Genomic DNA, 20,803 nt, shown 5'->3' on the forward strand with positions numbered 1-20,803 from the left:
ACTTAAAACAAAATGAGTACCAACATAAACTGGAGAATGACAACAAGCAGACAATGTTTGAAGTATCACAGCTGGTGATTGTAAATCTTCAGCCATGAGGACACAAATTCTTCTCGTGCATGTAAAGACGTGTGTGCAACAATGTGACGAGGCAGCAGGCTGTGAGGGTGTTGTTGTATGGGATTTCCCCAAACGTGGGGAAAATAATGGCGGTAATTTAAGCTTGCAGCAGTAGAGGTGCATTACAAATTAGGTTTTACACGATATGTGTTTTTTATGTTAAATGTTAATATAGTAGGCACTTAACAACTAAAGCAGAATAACCCCAAAACAGGTGACTAGTTAGCGTGAATGAGTTCCAATGTCAAGGGTCTAACATAAGAAGTGAGGGAGAAAGAGATCAACACAAACTATAGATACATGTCAAGTGAAATATTTAGTATTCTGTGTAACCCAATTAAAATTAAGCCTCCTGGGGCAAATCTTTGGGCAGTAAAAATTGAAATGCCCATGAGGAGCTAAAGCACATTTAATGCATCTTGAGGAGATCAGTCCCTTATTCATTGTATATACATATTTTTTTGACATATCCTATTCTAATATTTTTTATAGTTTCTATTTAGCGGTTTATCCTTTACTTTAAAGTCTCAATTTGTGTGTGTTACCTACTGAGGCATCTACAGGCCTGCTCCACAACATGTCTTTGTACTTGCACAGTAACAATGAAGATCTCTTAAATCTTTTGAATCTTTAATGTTGGATTTGTTACCCATGTAATGAGCACATCCCAGGTTTGAATCACTCCCATATTCAATGGAGAAAGAAGAGGCACAATGCTAAGAAAAGGTTAAATGCCCCAGGTTTCCGTGAGTTGTACTGTACACTGCACTTGGTATGAATTATTAAGATTACATGGAGAGATCGCTGAATCATTAACTGTAGCGGTGTTACTTTCTACTGGCTTTGTGTCAGACGGCACAATCTGGAACAAGCCACCTCACAACTATTAATATTGTTAGAGAAGTAAAAAATATCCTTTACATCAGAAGCTATACATTGACACACTGCCTCGTTATGAGCAATATGAAATAAAATAAATGAGTGCCTGACATGGAACACATTCCAGTGGCCGTGTTCAGCTTGAGGAAGTCTATTCTGTGCATGTCTGACAGATGAAGTGGCGTTGCAGCCTCCAGCAGAACACAGTCGGACTGTGTCAGCCATGCTAAATCATGAGCTGGAGCTGCAGGCATTGCTGCACAGTGACGGGTAGAGTGTTCAAGGAACAGCAAGGGTCAATCTGTGGAAGTTCATGTGTGAGCATCCTCTGTGGGATGTGGAAGCTGCACAGCTCTGCTCCAATCTGCAGCAGCTGCACAGGAGATAAGAGGCGGCCGGGAACAGCGTCGCGTCCGTGGAGCGGCACGGATTAATGTTGCTCTTGTTAGTGGACAGCAAGGCTTCATTCTCTGCAGCGGGCTACACTTCCTGGCATGGTATTAAGCATGACCCCTATAAAGTGCAGATAATGCTGTTGACTGTTGAACCCTTCCGATTACACATCAAGTATCCAGCACATATCAATAAATGACTAAAGGTGTCTGCATTTTTAAATTGTTGTTTTATTTTAGCAGTTGATATTGAAGGAAGGAACTATTTTGAAAGTGGCTTAAACTGTGGCACCACACAGTGGATGAAGGGAGGCCTGCCGGAGGGGCATTTCAGCAGTAAAGATGGGGGATGACCATGACAGCTCCAGAAAAGTGAAGCCAAAGCATCTCCATCTCTACCTGGTGGCTGGTTGCAGTAAAGGTCATAAAGTCCCACCTCCTTCTACATGTTAATGGAAGGGGACCTGGGCCAAACTAAAAAGCCAAAGTACACTTCAAATGATTTTTTTGTCAAGGATGGTTTCGGTCATTTTAGGTAGTTCTTCTATAAGTGTTTTGCCGGAAAATTTGATGCAATAAAAACGGGTTGAAACACACGGCTGAGACTTACTCGCGATTGGTCGAGTATCAGCAGGACCTCGCTACCGCGGCTCCATCTGCCATCTGCTTCGCGCAAAAAGCTCTGTTCCACTAATGTTCACATTACTGTATGAACAATGTGACCACAGACCCAGAGACACTGATGTGTTTGTATGTAACACAGCAGTGATGTCAGGTCACCACACTGACTCTCTCTTATTGGTAAAACAGCAAATTAAATGACTGTTTTCTCTTCTCCACCTGGTCTCACTGACCCCGGTTACAACATCTCCACATATGGACGCCATCACTGGCCTGCAGTGTCCCGCAGAATAACACCACTTGTAGTAATGCAGTAGTTACACGCTGTTAACAGCAAGTGATGGGTGGAGTCAAATTAAAAGACATCAAAGCCGGCACATGTGGATACGGAGGGGTCAACATGTCATGAGTTATATGCTGAGTGGTGGACAATCCGACAAAGCCCGAAATTTCCCTGCGTGGCTTGGAGGAGTGAAGCGGAGTTCAGGAGGAGTTGGAATCTCATCTGAGAAGCCCCCGCTACGATGAAGGTCAGGTCCACAGCTGTTCGTGTTTCCATGCTGTGGGGCTCTGCGGGGAGACGTATGTGCGTCTCTGCAGAGAGAGGCCACAACGTGGTGCACTGCAGTGACATCACCCACATGTGCGGCAGTGCAGGCCCGATAAAACCGGCTGGCTCCCATGTGGAGCTCTCCGGGGACAGCAAAAAGGAAGTGGCTGTTTCCTGCTGATGTGTGTAAACCGTGTCATAACAAAGCCGCCTCTCGCTGCCCACTTTCCTTCAAACTCAATCAAAACTCGGGAGCCGCGGAGAGTTTTGTGGGCATTTGCGGTGAGAGTAATGCTGACCTCCTCCAAGATTCAAAAACACAAATGGGAGGAATAAACTTTTATTATAGGTGCACAAAGCCAGGAGAATCATTAACCCGTGACAGGTTGGAGTAAGAATTTGAATTGGTTTCTCAAGGGTTTTTGTTTAAGAGAGAAAGAGTAAAGAGAGAAGTTATTTGGGGGCCGTCAAACCCTTACACGTGTAGGTGGGCTACATATATAGGCCTGGAATTTCAATAAGCCAAGTACTTCACATTCTAGATACCGAGTCACAAGCCCAAAATACTTGACACACGAGACAAAGGAGTGAGTGTGGAGTCAAATCATTGTCCAAACAGTCTGTTGCATGGATTGCATTGATTAAACTCCAGTCTCTGTTTGACCTGGAGCTGAAACCCAGGTTATCCTGTCCGTCTTTAAATGGTACAAAACAAATACAACAGGGGCCACATCCTCTTCCTTTTGCACTTGGTATTTTTGGTTTGGTTTATTTATCCCAGGAGAAGAAAATGGCCCATTTTTCCTGAGAGGCACCACTTCCTTTGCTTTGTAGTGGTGCAGAATAAGTATACGTTGCACGGAAGACACATGCGCAAATCAGAAAGTATGTACACAAAAATGTGCAAACCATGAATCTGCATCAGTATGCAGTTCTGTGGGGTGTGCAGGGATCGAGTAAAGTTGCTGGAGTGGATTCAGGTTGTCGTTAATAGATGCTGCTAATCAAATTGTGTCTTTCCTCCGCCGCAGCACCAGCTCAGAGGCAGTGCCAAGCCCAGAGGGCCTGCAGTCACACTCAAACTTACCGCTGCCAACTGTGCCTTGGCCTCACTAAACACAACAAAAAGTAATCTCATAAAAAAAAATAAAACCTGCTTTCTCAAACAAGCCAGTGCACCACAAAACTGATCTCGCTGCAAAATTACCTCCGGTCAAAAACACGCTGCTGCCTTGACTTCAGGTTTGTTTTCTTATTGGAAAATAAATGAATAACTGCTGGTCTCTGCAGATCACACAATAAAACAACCACAGGGGAGAATTTGAAATGTAAACAGTGATTGAAACAACTTAATTTCTAATCATGTTTCATCTGAAAGCTTAAAATAACTTTTCAAATACTGTTCACCCACCATGCATGATAAAGTATGGAGCGCTACAGACCCCTCCTGAGAAGTGAAAGGTGGGAAAACAGAGTGTATGAATGATGTTACTGCCACCTGCAGGCAGAGCATGCACACAGGTTTTTACACAATCTAAATCAGATTGAAATAAGACTTGATATTGAGGAATCAAAACATCCCATGATTATGGATTATTCAATAAAAACACTCGGATTCACTGGAGATTCAGAAAGTGATGGTTCTCCCTGCAGCGCCTACACCGCTGCTGTGTGACACCATAGTCTATAGAAACACCCGGCTGCACTTTCCTTCCTGCTCTCATTAGTATAATGCGGACATTGTTTTGTCACATTCGTGATATTTCCAGCAGCCCAGTGTGGAAACAATCACTCCACACACTGGAGCCACTATAGTGGAAGAAGAGGTGACCGTATACAAATTGGACTGTAAAGGAAGAGAGAGTTACAAGAGGCCAGCTAACGGTATTTTCTCAGCTCATTCAGATCACACACACAAACACACACGAGGCAGAGATGACGAGGCCGACACTTTAATCCACTATGTGGCAGGAAATACAAAATATCCAGGTAGCAGGATTTGCACAGAGAGAAAAAATGTTGCCTTCATGACAAGCTGTCATCACTCGTGTGTGTGTGTGTCATCACACATTGTGGTGACAACCGTTTGGTCTAAACAACCCTCACTGGGTCAGTGGCTGGTGCCCAGGTGTGAAGGGGGTGTTTGGAGGCAGTGTGTCATCGTGGTCAGGCGCCAACACGCAGCCAGGAAGCTGGGAGATTAGCGATCGTGAAACAAGCCCACACTGGCCTGACATGAGGCCATCAGCTACATTCTGTTAGTCACAACTGCAGGTCCAGCATTGTTTTAAAAAGTGTGAATGAACCACAGACGTACAGCACTCAGTGAGGTCTCTGTATTCTCAGTGTAGTCCGTGTGCTACTGAAACATACTGAGGTTCAACTTCATAAATTTAACATTATGTAGGGCTCAGGCAATATTCTGTCTATTTTCTAAACTAATAAGGAATCGATTAATTATGAATGATTAATTAGTAACTCATTAAGTTGAACTGTACATGACTCATGACAGCACACTGCTTTTTACAAAGACTTGGGATGAAATAATATTATGCTGTGTCATAAATGAAATACATATTAAGATATGCCTGTCTTGCATGAACATGTATTTAAACTGCAGACCATGTTTTTGCAACTAATCTAAAACCACTACATTAGACTCACAGAGTTATGCCTATACTTTCAGAAAAATAAATACCCAGAAATCTTTGCAAGACCCAGAGGGTTATTTTACATATTTACAGACTCATCTAATGTTCTGGATCAAAATATGTTCCATTTGACCCGCTTTCCAATTTGTGCGTTATCCAGATAAACAGAAATAACAATAGAAAAGCACAGGCAAATTATTTCTTTGACAATACAAAATAAAGTGGAAAGTAATATAAAAATCACATTTTGAATTATGAATCATGCTCCACAGATTTTTGTCTCTGAATGTGGATGGAATATTTTTTATTGGGGCTTAAGCATGTGATTCAAGTGGAATGAGAGGCACAAACAGGGTCTGATGAGTCACTCAACATTTACTGCAGGATGTCAGGTGACATTATGAAAAACCCGTTAATAATAAAAACTTCTTATCAGCCAACAACAGGGAGATGACACATTAAGTGACTTCTTAATAACAAATGGAAGCAATGAGCAGTTAAAGATTAATCCAGGTGCTTTGCTTTCGGTTTGGATCAGATTTAAGATTATATCAATCAGCCTTAGAAGAAGATCTTGTCCAACAGATGGTCCGCACCAAGATTTACTCGAATATCCCACAATGAAAGCCAGTTAGACTGAGCTGATTAAACTGCAGCTCCCTCACTTTCAACACGGCCACACAGGAGCATGATACTGAGCATCTCACTGCTGGAGTGTGTAGAAAGAGTCAGGTGAGGGAAACACAGCAGAACGCTGGGAACTTATCGTTATCCAACCTATAGGGGGTTCTGGGAGGGAAGTGTAAACACAGTCCGAGATGTATAGAGAAGAGAGATTAATCTTTATAGCCTCTAAACCGCAGATCAGCATGAAACAGTATTTAATGTGAAAGTGGAACCAAAGACAAACAGGGTGCGGCACTAGGAGAGCACAACAAAGCAGAAAACAGGTCATTTAGATAAAAGGTTAGATTAACACAAGCTAACTCAAGACAAACAGAGTTTTCTCTGACTTGGCAGCGACTCGACAGTGCCGCGCTGCAGGGAGAAGCGAGTGGGGGGTAATTGGGTGGGGAGGCAGGACTTCGGGAACCCTTCAGGATCAGCTAATCTCACTATAGGCGCTTTGTTTGTAATCAGTGGAAATCCTCTTGAGCCCGGTTCAATGAGCGCTGCTGACAATCAAGGGAAACGGAGGATGGAGGACGGAGATGAACGCATGTCCGTGCACCTGCACCAGTAAAGTGGCAGTGGGTTTAGCAGTAATACGGTGCCACACAGCTCCCCAGAGAGGCCACGGACAGCTGCTACAAGAGGCTGTCGCACGGGACGGCTCCGGTGGACACAGATCATGTTTGCATTGTGCAGATACAGGAAGATGTTTTGTAATCCAAACAGCATCAATATTAGATGTAAAGATAGATAATATATAAAAGGTATTGATAGAATTTTAATATAAGGTGATATTGCAGAGAAAAATCAATAACCAGGACGGTATTACAGCAATACAGTAATGTGATAAATACTAAATATGAATTTTGGATTGTGTTTTGACTTGATTTGGTAGATAAGCCCAAAAAGACATTCTTATCAGGTTATTTAATCCATAAACATTCATTATCCATAATTATCTCAGGATAGGGATTACGGATTCAGATTCCACAGACAAATTATGTATTAATATTGATTACTGTGATTCGCTCCAGTGCTATGGATAATGGATGGTTACCAATTTGTACCTCAAATACCAGTTGCATCCAGTAAATCAGGGAACTCAAATTGTGCATAATACACTGATGCAATAAATGTGCACTTTAGTTTTTAGGATGAATTTAGTCAAACAATGAAAAACTAAATCTGTTGTCATTAGTAATTTATCAGCCGTGTGGTTATTTTTCATTGCTTGACACACGTGGGTCTGGCTTTAAAAAAAATCCAGGAGTGGTTCACTGCCTTCTTCCTGTTGGAGCCACATTTGCTGGTACTGGACCGAGTCACAAGCCACGCCCCGACACCCCCCTCTCAGAGGTCCCCACCCTTCCTGACAGAGGAAACACATGTTATGGGATACATCCCTGTTTTAGAACTGCTCCACTTGGACAGTCAATATTGAACTACACGCTTTGTCTCCGTCACTTTTCACTTTTTTCACAACAGTCCCTCACACACGGTGCAGCAGAACTCTCTCATGGCAAGAAGAAAAAAGAAATCTCATTATTTGCTGCTGATCCGGCCCCTGTAGTTGGCATTTTGTGAGATTTAACTTGCCTCACGGATCAGGCTAATACCTCAATGAGCAGGGTGGCTGCTATGGCAACTAAGATGGATTTGACATTTCTGCGAGTCTTAAGTGAGTCACTTGACAAAGTGTCAAGAAAAGGAAAAAATGAATAATCGCCGCAAATAGAATCCGTCAATCCAAGTTCAAAAATGGCTCAGGAGGTTTATCTGTCGTGCAATACTTTGTATGAAATATTTTTGAAACAACGCAGAAGGGCTGTCAATGGACTTTCTCGTGTTTTCTCTGATTTTGTGACACACAAACGTTGATCGCAGCTAATCAGATGGTTGTAGTAGATTCAGCACACTGCTCTGTGAGTGGGGGTTGGCGTCGAGTGGAGTCTCTAATTGGAGATTAAGTCAAGTCAGGGATATTGGGCTGTTTATCTGCATGGCGGTGTGCACGCTGAAGAACAGGGATGTGATCCTGCGTGTTCAAAGCGCTCACCATCCTGCAGGGCGCCTGTTTTTAGCCACTTCAGTACAACATAACATGAGTGTCAGCGTTGCACTGTTCAGGGTCCAGGATCGCTTTGTTTACCGCCATCACAAACCAGTGTGATTAAAAACAGGCCTTCAGCCGCACCGCCGCCCCTCCATCAACACCACAGCGCTAACTTTATTTATCCCTCCAGGCGAGGGACCTTACGGTAGCACAGAAGCACACTCAGTACAACCCTGCCTCCTCATGTTAAATCCCTGCAAAACAAACAGGGAGCAAACATAAACAGCGTGGAGGAGAGCTCCGTCTCTGCTGTAGCTACAGACCCTGACAGAAAACCCAAACAGTTATCACCGAGGTCACATGACTTCCTCCTGCGTAACACTCCCATTAATGTCCTCAAGCTATTGTCTGGTGTTTCTCCGTCTCGTTTTTCTGAATGTCAGCTAACACAACAGCAGGCGAACCGAATTTGTATGTATAAAAGGCCTCAAACCTCAGTGCAGTTGTCACTCTATACAGAGCTCAGTTGTTTATCGTGGGCTGAGAGCGCACAATGGGCTCGTTTCGGCTTTCAAAGAAAATAAGAGGGAGCTCAGTGTTTCATGTAAATGTTTCTTGAATGGGCAACTCGTGAAAATTCATTTTGCATTGAATAACTTGTCTGAACGTTGTACTGTAACCGTGTTGGACAGAATGTGTCTCAGCTAGTGGAGGAAAGAAGCTGAGCAACTTTACTTATGTGTCAAGTACAGTTATAAGCTGCTTCTACTTTACTGGAGTAATTTAATTTTATGACACATAAAAACGTACATACCTCAACTCATTTAGGAGGAAAATATTGGATTACTGCATTTATCTGATGGCAAGAGTTACTGCCAACTTTTGAAATTAAAAGTTCATATTTAAAAAAAAGCATATCACAATGTTATGAAATACAATTGACTGCTAAAAAGAAACCAGTTTAAATTTTTTTATTTATTAGTATTATTTATACATATATATTAGCATTTTATCTTTGTTGAATTGAATAGCCGGAGGAGAGGCCTTGGAGGTCGGGAGAATTTGTATCAGAACTAAGTTTATATAGAAATTCAAAAGGTGGGATGAAAACCCTGCCTCCAAAACCACGATCTCCTCAGCTCCACCCTCTGTAGGTTGTGCCCCTCCCGCTCCCGCCCTCTCCGGCCTACGGCGTGTGAGAGCGAGGAATGTCAACTATGCGGCCGACACTGGTGAAAAGTCATTACAGTTTATCCCCTCGGGCTGCGGCAGGTCCCATCCACACGCTGCACAAACCCACGAGAGCGAGCGCCGAGGAGTGCAGAGGTTTAAACTTCGGTTTAATTAAGCAAACAGCAGGCACTGTGGGAAACATCACGGGGCAGGGTTAACGCCACGCTGAGGAACCTCTGACTTCTATCTGTTTACATAACGCTGCATTTACCCGCCTCCGCTCGGCTGCCCCGGTGGACTGGAATAAGTGGCCTGAACTTTCAGGGAAATCCCAGATGAACGATAACTGCGTCAATAGTAACTTTCATAGCGGTCAGATCGCAGCACGGAGCAGGAATGTTAAGTAGTTCCTGACAGAAGCCCTCCATCTTCAATGCAGAGGAAAGAAACACTTGACAATCATTTCTATTCCAGTGAAAAACAAACCTAATATCTGCCTCTCCTCTGCCTCCAGCGGCATTTTAACTACAAAACTTTTAATCGGGTCAGTTTTCATGCTATTCATGAATCCTTTATAAAGGTATTAGCTCTAAATCTCAATGGGAAACTGGCTTTTGTGTGGGCTAATTGTATGCTAATCCATCCCTCTGGGTTTCGCCACATCCGACAGCAGCTGATCCTGGTGTGATCTGCATGGAGAGTGTGAAAGGGAGGTCAGCACGATGTCGGAGGGAACAGAAGGAGAGATATAGTGTCCAAAGCAGATCAACCTATAGAGAGTGGGCCTTCAGCCTGACACTAAACCCTGCGAGTCCCATTAGTCACACAGAAGAGACTAAAGAACAAAAGGAGGAAATGTGTTTGTTCATTAAGGGTTATCCCTTTATCCCTTTTAAGCAAAGTGTTAAAGTTTAAAAAATAGAAAGTTTGAACTTGTAAGTTGAAAATTGTATATGTGCTTGATATATTTCAAAAATATTTGCTTTTTCTGAACGTTATGGTAAAAGACAGGGGATCGCCAAAGTCATGAGAGACATTTTCAGACATGAATTCCAGAAAATATCTTGAAAATTGGGTCCGAACACTTTCTGGAGATTGTCTTTCACATTATGAAGAACGCAGCAGTAGATTGTGCAGGTCGGACACGTTCACAAGAACAGGAACATTTCCAGAAGATTGAGACGAGGGTGCTGTGTTTTTGTTTTACAGCAAAACGACACAGGCCCTTATTGCCAAAGTTCTCGAATGTCATTGTCTTTCAAATTGTCTTTTGCAAGTTGAGGAAGTGTGGCACAATTTTTTTATCCTGCGAAATTTCTATTCTTCCCGTTTCATGTCTGAATCTGAATGTCTGTATGTTCCGGGGGGCTGGCAGGAAGGGTTCAAGAAACTCTGCAGTAACCAACTCGCACTTTTGCTTTCTCACATATGTAAAATTTCCTGACTCCAGAGCATGGCTATATTCATCCCTGGGAACATTAACGTCTGTACAAAGTCCCATGACAATAAAGTCAGCAGTTGCTTGGATATTTATAGTGAACCGACAGAATAATGGACTGACATTGCTACACCTATGGAGCTACGCCACTGGCATGGCTAAAAATAACACTTTTAGTACAAGAACTCATGTTCATCAAGGGTATCAGAGTTCAAACAACGCTGGAGTGTAGCATACGGTTACAGCACATCAAAGAATCACGTCAACCCCACACTCATCCAGTAGAAGAGTGATGCTCCGCACGGAGCAGAAAGCAAATCCTATTATTGGCACCGACTCAAAAATGGAGAAAATGCCATCCATCAAGCGAGGAAAAAAAATAATGACAAGGTTACGCGTGTTATTCGGCAGCGCACCCTTCAATCTCCTCTGTTACGGTAGCAGCATATCCCGCCAATTACACGTTAATGGTCAGTTGCAGTGAAGCATGGGAGGGAAACGTTACTTTTATAGACAAATTGAGGAGGCACCTCAGAAAAAAATAACGCACAGACACAAGGACTTAAAAGGAAATGTGCAAGTCGTTAGTCTGCTCTTTCTAGACATTTCTCCACCAGCCAACGTGGATGTGTTGCCCGGTCTCCAGTCAGGAGTGCTGTAGTGCTTTTCAGGGCTTTAATCCGATGAGCTTAATCTGTGGGTCAGGTGCGTGTGGTGCTTTAGGCTCGGCCGGTGTCACCTCATGGCTAATACTCTGGGTGACCGCTCGCAAAATGAATGAATCAGTGATGGCAGGCGGAGCAGTGTCCACCTTCACTTCACATACTGCATTTCTCTTTCATTGAACAAGGTTTTTTTTTTATATGACGCCACAATTATTCCCTGGGAAAATTCCCGAAAATGTTGAAAAATGCCCTAACTCACAATCGAAGGAAAAGTGAAAGCCATTTCCTGGACCTTTCCCCTGATCCAGATCTGCACCAACATGTAATGGATTCTTTCCTGACCCATACCACATCCTTCCACCAAGTTTCGCGGAAATCTGTTCAGTTGTTTTTTGGCAATCTTGCTCACAAACAAACAAACAAACAAACCAACAAACAAAGGGACAAAGTTAATAAACAGCAATTACCTGGGTCTAATTCGGTGTCAACACTTTCCTTAAAGGATGATATTTAGCGCTGAGGAAAAGTCAGGTGATCCAGACAAAGGGGCACATTTTTCCTCACTTTCTATGACATTGTGAGATTTACATTTTTATTGTTTTCCCAGGGAATAATGCATTGATATTGATGAAAAAGAACAGGCATATTTTGGTCAGCAATTTGGTGGAGCTTTATTAAATGTAAGGGGACAAATGGGCCTTGGGGGAGTTATTCGCCCTGCATTGATGACCAATAATCACCACTCATGCTGCCAGCATGGCTACAAACTCTTCTTCAGCCGGACTTCAAAGATACCCGACAGATGTCTTAAAGTCATTTGTGCAACATGTAAACTTCAATCTCTATTCTATTCATTCAAATCCTCTGTTGCTTATTGCATCAGAGATGATGATGATGATGGCAGAGTTGTTATCAGTTTACAGAGAAAGACAAACGAGATTAACCGCATAACAGTCAGAGGAGAATAAAAGCCAGAGGGGTTGAGGATCAGTAAGTCTTGCACAGATGCACGTAGGTAGGTGTGTGTGTGTGTGTGTGTGTGTGTGTGTGTGTGTGTGTGTGTGTGTGTGTGTGTGTGTGTGTGTGTGTGTGTGTGTGTGCCCGGCTGGCTCAAAAATAGCAACGTTAATGGCCTCAAGGATGGAAGCAAACCAATGCCCCACTTTATTGCTAATTTGTTGATGATAATGTACTGCATGCATCCGTGGCTCTGTGGCTCCATAGTTCCTGTACAAGTGTGACAGGAACTTGGATTCGCAGTGATGTGCTAAATGTATGAAGGGAGCTTATCAAAAGCAACGCTGGGATGCTTCTGTAACAGCGACCACCCAGTGGCGCCGCACTAGTCTCCATTTGGATGAATAAGAGAGTGCCAAAGACAAACAAGCCGTCAGAGGTGCAGAGAAATGATTCCTGCCTTCATCAAAACAAACTGCTCCTCAGCAACAAGCCATGACGGGACACAGAGAAACTCCTTCATTGTCATCATTGTTTTAGGAATAATTGAAAACTGGAACAGGCAAGTTGAGACCTGTCGGATTTGGGGAATTTGGGGAATTCACGTGTTCTGTGGAGGTGAGTGTATAACACGTCCAGAGCGCTGCCGCACATACACTCGCTGACAGGAAAACAACCACTGGCCACGCTCCTCGGCAGCCACTTTGTTATGGTAACCTCTCCTGAGCTCCAAAACAGCCGTGCTCCATCAGGCAGAGCGCTCAGACGGAGTGGGCGGTTCAAGAGCGAGCCCTGCCCGAAACTTCTGTTCAGCCCAAATACAGCCAACAGGAAACCTGCTCTATCTAGGAAAAGACAGGCCCCTGCTCTCCCACACGCTGATGAAAGACAGGAAGTTATGGGCACTTCCCGCTCGGGCAGGATGGAAAGAGTTCGGAGACTTAACTCAAGGTGCCAGTGACTATTCCTCTATCCCTCTATTCTGAGAAAAGAAAAAGAAATGTAAAACAACTCTGACATCCATCTTTACATACAATACTCTACCCAAAGCACAGCTGCGGAGTGGAAATGCCAATAAAAAATGAGAACATTATGCAACAACCATGAAATCAGAGCACAGACGTGGATGTCAGTGTGAAGCCACTGAAGCAGAAATCAATGGATTACAGATTACACTGTACACAGATTATATAGAGGACAAAAGCAGCAAAACATTATTTAATATAACATAATCATTCTTATTACTATTTGTAAGATTCTTTGTATTATTATAATAAGACTATTATTATTATAGTTGTAGGTTATTCATATTTAAGATTATTATTATCCACCTATAAAGCCTCAAGAACTTGATGATGCCACATTATGAGAATTGAGTTTTTGTAAAATGGTGTGTTGCCATGGTAGCACGCGAGTTTAGATTTTTCGCCATGGACCAGGAAGTACGTTGTAACTCAAGCATATTTCGTCCAGTCTGCTCGAAACTTTATGTGTTTGCTAAAAGTGTCTGCCTGAAATCATCTACATAGCAATATTCAGTTATAGCGCCACCTACTGGCTACAAGAACTACGGCTCATGTCACAATCATCATTCCATTTAAATAAAATGTTCATAGTCTGGTCTATATGTTATACACGACAACAAAATGCATGTTTGGTGCATGCTCTTACTCATCCGCGCAGTGTTTGATGGTAGCGATAGCATGTAGCCGTGTCCACCTGCGTCCTGCCCGTACCTCCCACCTGTGTTCACGGTTCCGGTCCCCCTTGTGTTGTTTTGTCAATGTCAAGGTTAAATTTAAAAGAAAGAAAAACGAATTATTACATTATTTCCCGAACCCAGCAAAGAAAATGTTAAATAATCTCCTGATGTGAGCACAAACCAATTATTTGGATTCAGTCTTTGATTGACGTTCACATTAAACTCTTTATTTTGAACGTGTTGAAATATATTCTGGCACAATGAGGCAATTGACCAACAGCTGTCCCACGGAGATAAGCCAAGTGCTCTTCATGTCCATGATGTTTAATCAGTATTCATTTGCACTGGAACCAAATCTGTCTGTCTGGCCACCGGATCATTTGCGTTGGCTTGGTTACCGCAGGATTTATGTGCGCCAACCAGACTCGGTCCGAGCTGGACGGAGGAAAACTTTTCGGTTTCTGACAGAGTGCTCTACATTATCCCGATACGTGCTCAGCTGAGGAGTTCTCTCCAGTTTCCCACTCTGGCTGAGAGAGTGGCGAATCTGGTTTAGATTAAAACCACAACTGCCAAGAGGCATGCCCGAACCCAAGCAGACAAATTTTATAGTGAGTTTGATGGGTGTGTTTCATTTCTCACTTTCCCTGAAGCCTTCGCCCCACAAACAATGTGTCACTGCTCAGTACTTGGGTCTCGCAGAGTTGAAATTTTTCCACCTCGGTTACTGTGGGATGCATTTACACATTCGGAGCGTTCACTTAAAAACATTTAGAGACCATAAACTCTCTAACAGCTGGTGTGTCTCGTCTCCATGGTTGTTAGGTAGAAGGGAGTCTGCCCAAGTTTCCACATGACAACAAGTCATCTGACGTACCACACCAGGACTTCTCCTTCTCCGAAAACTGAAAAAAACAAAATCTTTCAGTCATCGATCTTATAATCTGTCTGTGGCTCAAATATCTCGAGAACCGTTCATATTATCGGCTTCACAGGCGGCATGTGTATTTTTTAAAAAGGGCCTGAGGAAGTGCAGGGTTGAATGTTCTGATTTGGACACTTGGAATAAACAAGAGACCAGAGCTCTATAGCATTAGCGGCTGGGATCGATTACTAGTCGAGCACTTTAACTGGTGTGTTCACGACAACTGATTCACCAGTTCGGAGTTCTGCATACTGAGTGGAGGTGCAGCTTCGGGATTCTGCGGACTGAGTCCTGCAGCCGGTCTCCACTTACTGCAATTCCTTTTCTGCAGGTCACTGACAGTTTCACAAAGCTGCCACCACAGGCCAAACAACCTGTTCCAAACAGGCAGGTTTAGAACAGGCACTGCTCTAGTTTTCAATGGTTTAGCCATCAAAATTGGCAAAAACATATACAGGAAGTGAACTTTGCATCAATGCTGCTGTTGCTGCAATCGTGTCGATTAGTACAATGAATAACTTCCTGTTATTTTCAGATCACCTGCTTACACCGGTCCCTTTCACCTCATGCAGTTTCTTTGCATCTCTCCCCACGCCTTCCTTTGAAAACCTGGGGAACTTTTCTTGAGTAGAAACCGCCCTGATAGGACGAAAAGTAACATTCCAATTTCTGAACGAGGAGATTTACACAAGACACATTGAGAGGCTGGGAAAGTTTAGTTTGGAATTTTAAACCCAGTGTTATCAAAGTTTTGTTCTCGTACAATCCTCAGCAGAGGAAAGAGAGAGCGTTTTAATGGGTGCACTGGTTACAAGAGCAGCCTCATGTATTATTGACCCATTCGGGGAACTCGCTCGCATCTCTACCCCCCTGGGTTTGTTGTTCAGCATTTACTGTCACACTAACAAAAGGCAACTCATGCAGCCTGTTAGTCTGATACCAACATACTGAGACCGAGGAGTACAGAGGGTGGTCGAGCTGCTTCGGCCTCACACCATCGACAGGCCCGTAATCTTATGACCGCTTCGATATAACATCCGCTTTAGTTTCTTGCAATTAGGTAGAACCAATGATACACGATGAGAGGTTATCAAACTTTTACCATTATAGTCACTCAACTAATTCCGGTTCTTCCAGGTGAATCTTGAAATCTACCAAACACATTGTTTGTTGAATGACATGAAGAACAAACCCAAGCTTTCAGGTCATGAGAGAACATGACTTTACCTCTGCTAACGATCAGCACAGACATGTTCAGGCAGAACTAGGAGTTGAAAAAAGTCTGTGACACACTTACTGAAAATTAGGTAATCCTGGGGGGAAAAAAGTGCGATCAAGAGCGTACTGTAGTTTAACTTGCAAAGCAGCAGACGAGGCCGTGATTCGTAATGTTAACCTCAGAAAATCTAACACTCTCTTCAAAGCACTGCAGGAATGTTTGACTGGAGCAAACAAAATGTAACGTCACGCGATGCAGGAAGACGTCGCTCAGGTAAGAGCAGGTAAAAGAGATTGGAAATGGGGCGTTTACATGCATCAAGTGAGGATGAACGACCTCGGCTTCTCAACGTTTTGATTGGGAGGAAACATAAGACAGGAACAATGCTGTACACCTGCCAAAGAGATTAAAAAGCATCTAAAATGTCCATCGGCCATCTACAGAAACACAAAACGCTTCCATGAGGCACAGAGAATCCTGTCAGAGCAGCTCAGCCTGCAAATGGGACTTTTCCCACAAAGTTTTAATGCCTAACAACGGGGCTAAGTAGCAACATGTGTACTCTGTTGATGGTTTGTCTGCATTGCAACATTGTAATGTTTGTTTCTCTCACACACACACGTACACACACACCAGAGCTCCACTTTCCCTCACGGTCGCAAAGTGTGTCAGTTATGTGTGTGTGTTGCCGTGGACACTTAATGGCATCACTCTTACATAATAACGCCCATCTGGTGGGCACCTCCACATGTGTGGGTCAGCCACACGGCAGGAACACTCAGGATCTCAGTGCGTCACCAGTAGGTGGCACGCAGTTAAGACTATCGATTACAATTACACAACTGCTCCCCAGCTGCTTCATACAATGTGCACACAACATAAACATCAACCAACTGTCATTGATTTGTCATATGCCCATACAGCCGATACATTACTGACGTCTAAAGGCCGTGGAGGGCGGACAGTTGAAGAAAGTCCCAGCAGAACACTACACACTGGGATTGGTAATCCTGGAAAAGCTACGAAGGGCAGGCTACACTTACAAATGCAACCGATACATCCTCACAAGCTGCAAACTGAAAACACACAAAGCTACACTGCCTGACAACTGCTAGGAGACGACTTTTCCGTGTGCCACTCTATTATTACAGCAGTGTGAAGGCCACAGGCACCAACTTTTTTTTCTTCTTTTTTAGGCAACTTAATTTACTAATGGTTATCGGGACATGAAGAGGATTTCAACAAATAAGTGTTTCAGGAATAAATTACCTTTAACACGTTACTCTAAATAATGTAGAGGTAGCAGGGAAGTGTCTTGTGTTGCAACTAAGCGTTGAAAACAAATTCAAAGCCGATGACAGCTGTCATGGAGCTGACAGTGTTCTCAGGCTGAAGTGGGGGGGGACACAGAGGGACGGCTCAGCTGAGCGCTCTGGCCTGTTACACGTCTCTCTGCTCTCCACTCAAACAATAAACAAAGAGGCTCTGGCCAGTGTGAGTCTTGGTGAAAATGCACAAGCAGCACTGTGCACTTGACTTGAAATGTCTGCATGATACGTAGATATGGCTGTACGATCTTCTGAAGTTGCTTCTCTCTGGATGCTTTCAAAGACAGAAACATTTGTGTTTCAAGTCAAAAAAACATTATCATAGGAATCAGACCGGGTGACGATGGCCACAATCTTCCCTTTATTGTCCCTGCATCCCTCCACTGCTGTGTACACTTTTCATGCAGGAATTAATTATAAACCGCATGGACAGAGGTCTTGTGTGTGCAGAAACATTCTTGTCCCACTGAGAAGCTTCAGCAAACACTTGAACTCAACAACACGTCCGTCCATATGCTCCATCCCTATAGCTCACATATCCAGGGGCGGGGCCAGACAAATGACGAAAAGGTGGCACGGGCCCCACGGACCAGAACCAGTGGATGGAGTGTGGATATTTCTTGTTGGAAAGTCACAAAAACGACCACAAAGACAGAGAAAATGGACACATTGTCGCACAATATAATTACAAAGAGAGACAACACAACCACCACCACCACAAAGAAATGCGAAACGATCACAGAGACGAGAAACTACAACAAAGAAATGAAAAACGAACAGTGAGACATGAACAAGAATCCCCAAACCCAACCAAAGGACGTAAAATGACAACAAATATTTGCAAGAAGACCACCATGCAAAATGAAAAAAATTCATTCAAAAGTTTCTGCCAACAAGTTTACCAAACGAATGATCTGCTCAACTCCTGCTGATACAAACACAAAAGCAAAGTCCCAGAACTTCAAGTTTGCTCAGCGCTCCTTCAGCCTGCTGATTTCTCAACATGCATTCTTGGATCCATCCCTGCTCTCTTCCCTCGGGCGTCTGGCAGTGCACCAGGGACAGAATGAATAAATAATACGAAGGTGTGGTTGGATGTCTGGAATCCTGACTCAGGATTCCATTTCCCTGACAGAGGGGCCTGGCCGGTGTACGTTTCAGTCACCTAGCAACTTCTTCCTGAAAATACTGGAGCAATCAGACGGAGAAGGAGCAAACACCCAAACACACTCGGACACAACAAAGGGCTCGGCTCCTTTCTTCCTCTGTGGAAAGCTGATACCGAGGAGGTACGGTGCAGGTCCTCGTCACCCAGATGTTCTCAGAGTGGACGGTCCAATTCAGCATTATGTCAGTGTCACTGGACACGGCCTGGAGCGTGAAATCCAAGACACATGCTTTCCCCTGTGAGGAGGTAATGTGGCATCTCAGTGCCTCCCGGAGACACAGAGTACAAAACACCTCGATCATGCACTGATTCTTTATGGCCTCTGAGGGAAATAAGACACTTGGGCTGAATGGCAGAAGTGAGGATGAAAGTGAAGGTGTGGAGTGACTTTGTGGCTTTGGATCAAAGAGTATCAAATGTTCTGTATACGCTACAAAGAAAAGTATTTTGAAAATTGTGCCATATAGGCAAAATTCCACATGGAAAACTCCACTAACTCCATTCTTCAGTCCCATATAAACACTAGTCTCACATGTGCAGGTCAGAGTCACTCCCTCATACTTTGACCTGTACTTGTCCACCCATGGAGCCCACATGTGTTCCCACCTGGCTGGTCCAAACTCAGCTGCCTCTTCAACGTGCGCGAGAACTCAGGTGACCTCCTGCCGCACAGCGGTTTAGGCAGACATTATAACACAGTGTTAAGGAGGAGGAAGAGGAGGAGGTGTGGACTTACAATCAGCACGGACGTCCTCACCACCTCCGAGACGCTCTGCCTGAGCTCGGCCGCGGTGCCGGGTTTACCCAGACCACGCGTAAATCTCCTGGTCTCCGGGTGCGCAGGAGTCGTCGCCATCGCTGCGCGCAACACTTTGCATCAATGACACGTCCGAAATCCCGAGTTGAAGGAAGCAGGCTTTACAGGAGGGTCATCCCCGGTTTGTTACCCGTCTCTCGGATCCACACAAGTACTGCGCACAGCTAGTTTGAGGCTGACTCATGTTGTGGCGCGGCGGTCGCCTCGCTCCAACCTCCGGGTCTCATGGTTGTCGTCTCTAAAAAGTGAACGCGTTCAGCTCGGTCTTCTCCCGCGTGTTGTCATGTTACGAGTCTCCTCTCCACGAGAGTTGTCCCGCACGTTCAGCGCCAAACAGAAACACAGGAGGTGTTTAATCTGCTGGTTGCCTCCTCGGCGCGCTCCGCCCCTTACCGGCGTAAAGGCCCGCCCACTGGCGTGCTTGTGTGTGTGTTTGTGCGTGTGCGTGCGTGCGTGCGTGCTGAGCCTGGACTTTGGACAGTGAGTATTTAACCGCATGAATGACTGAATCAATATTTTCCTATGACGACAAAAAAATCCCAACACTGGAGAACAGGGTCATTGTTAAAACATGTTTAGTTGAGTTTCTGTTGGTGTCTCTGATTATAACCGCTTGTAACTTACACCAAAGGATATAGTCACTGAATAACAAGAGAATAAAAGTGGGTAAATAGCATCTAATCAAGCTGGTTGATAGAAGCAGAACAGATTAGATTTACTATACAAGACTTTTATGTGATTGATTAACACCAAATATGAGCTTTAGTGCTATAAGTTGTAAGTTGGAGGAAGACAAGTCCCCATAATGTGACTTTGTAAACAGGTTTAGATCCCCACAACATGAGTAATACCCAGACCACACACACAAACACACCTTATATTTCTATCTTGGTGATGACACTCACTGGTATAATTTATCCCCCTAGCTCAGAACCCTAACCTCAACCTTATTCTAACCTCATACCTAAAAGCACGTCTTAAAACGCCCTCAGAAACTGGTCTGGTCACTTTCCAGTAATGTCCTCAGGCTTAGGTTCTAGGCTCAAAATGGTCCTCACAAAGATTTCTGTAAAAGTACGTACACATGTGTACACGCGGACAGGCAGTAGATTAGAGGATATTGTGCCTGAAACCGCATTGCAATATTGTATGTTGCTTAAAACATTATCTTTTGAAATTACCTTATTCCTTTAACAAAACATCTTTATGTCATCTATTAGAGTTATAAGGTTACACACACACACTGGTACTTCATCAAGATTTCATATCTGAGCTTTCTAAAATCATAATGTAGTTCCGGTGTGTCTCGATGCTGGGATACACATTAGTCTCTGTTTCAACATGAAAACCTTGTGCAGGTTTAGATGGTTTGAAAATAAAAAAGATTTTTTAATTTTGAGCCAGACAGCATTCACTGTACAGAACAAAAACAAGGCTCTGCACATTGCTTGTCATTGTTTGCATTGCTATAGA

General features: G+C 43.8%; 1 protein-coding gene across 4 annotated transcripts in view; it reads right to left on the minus strand.

Annotated features, from left to right (window-relative positions):
* Positions 1-19,686, minus strand: part of LOC118119795 (dedicator of cytokinesis protein 9) — a 77,001-nt gene extending 57,315 nt beyond the window's left edge. For all 4 annotated transcript variants that reach the window (XM_035174109.2, XM_035174102.2, XM_047342503.1 and 1 more), the window contains exon 1: positions 19,250-19,686. In XM_035174109.2, the coding sequence (XP_035030000.1) occupies positions 19,250-19,369 (120 nt within the window). In that variant the 5' untranslated portion in view covers positions 19,370-19,686. The remainder of the gene's footprint in view (positions 1-19,249) is intronic.
* Positions 19,687-20,803: the final 1,117 nt, after the last annotated feature.

Source organism: Hippoglossus stenolepis, chromosome 13, assembly GCF_022539355.2.
Source record: "Hippoglossus stenolepis isolate QCI-W04-F060 chromosome 13, HSTE1.2, whole genome shotgun sequence".
Classification (NCBI taxonomy): Eukaryota; Metazoa; Chordata; class Actinopteri; order Pleuronectiformes; family Pleuronectidae; genus Hippoglossus; species Hippoglossus stenolepis.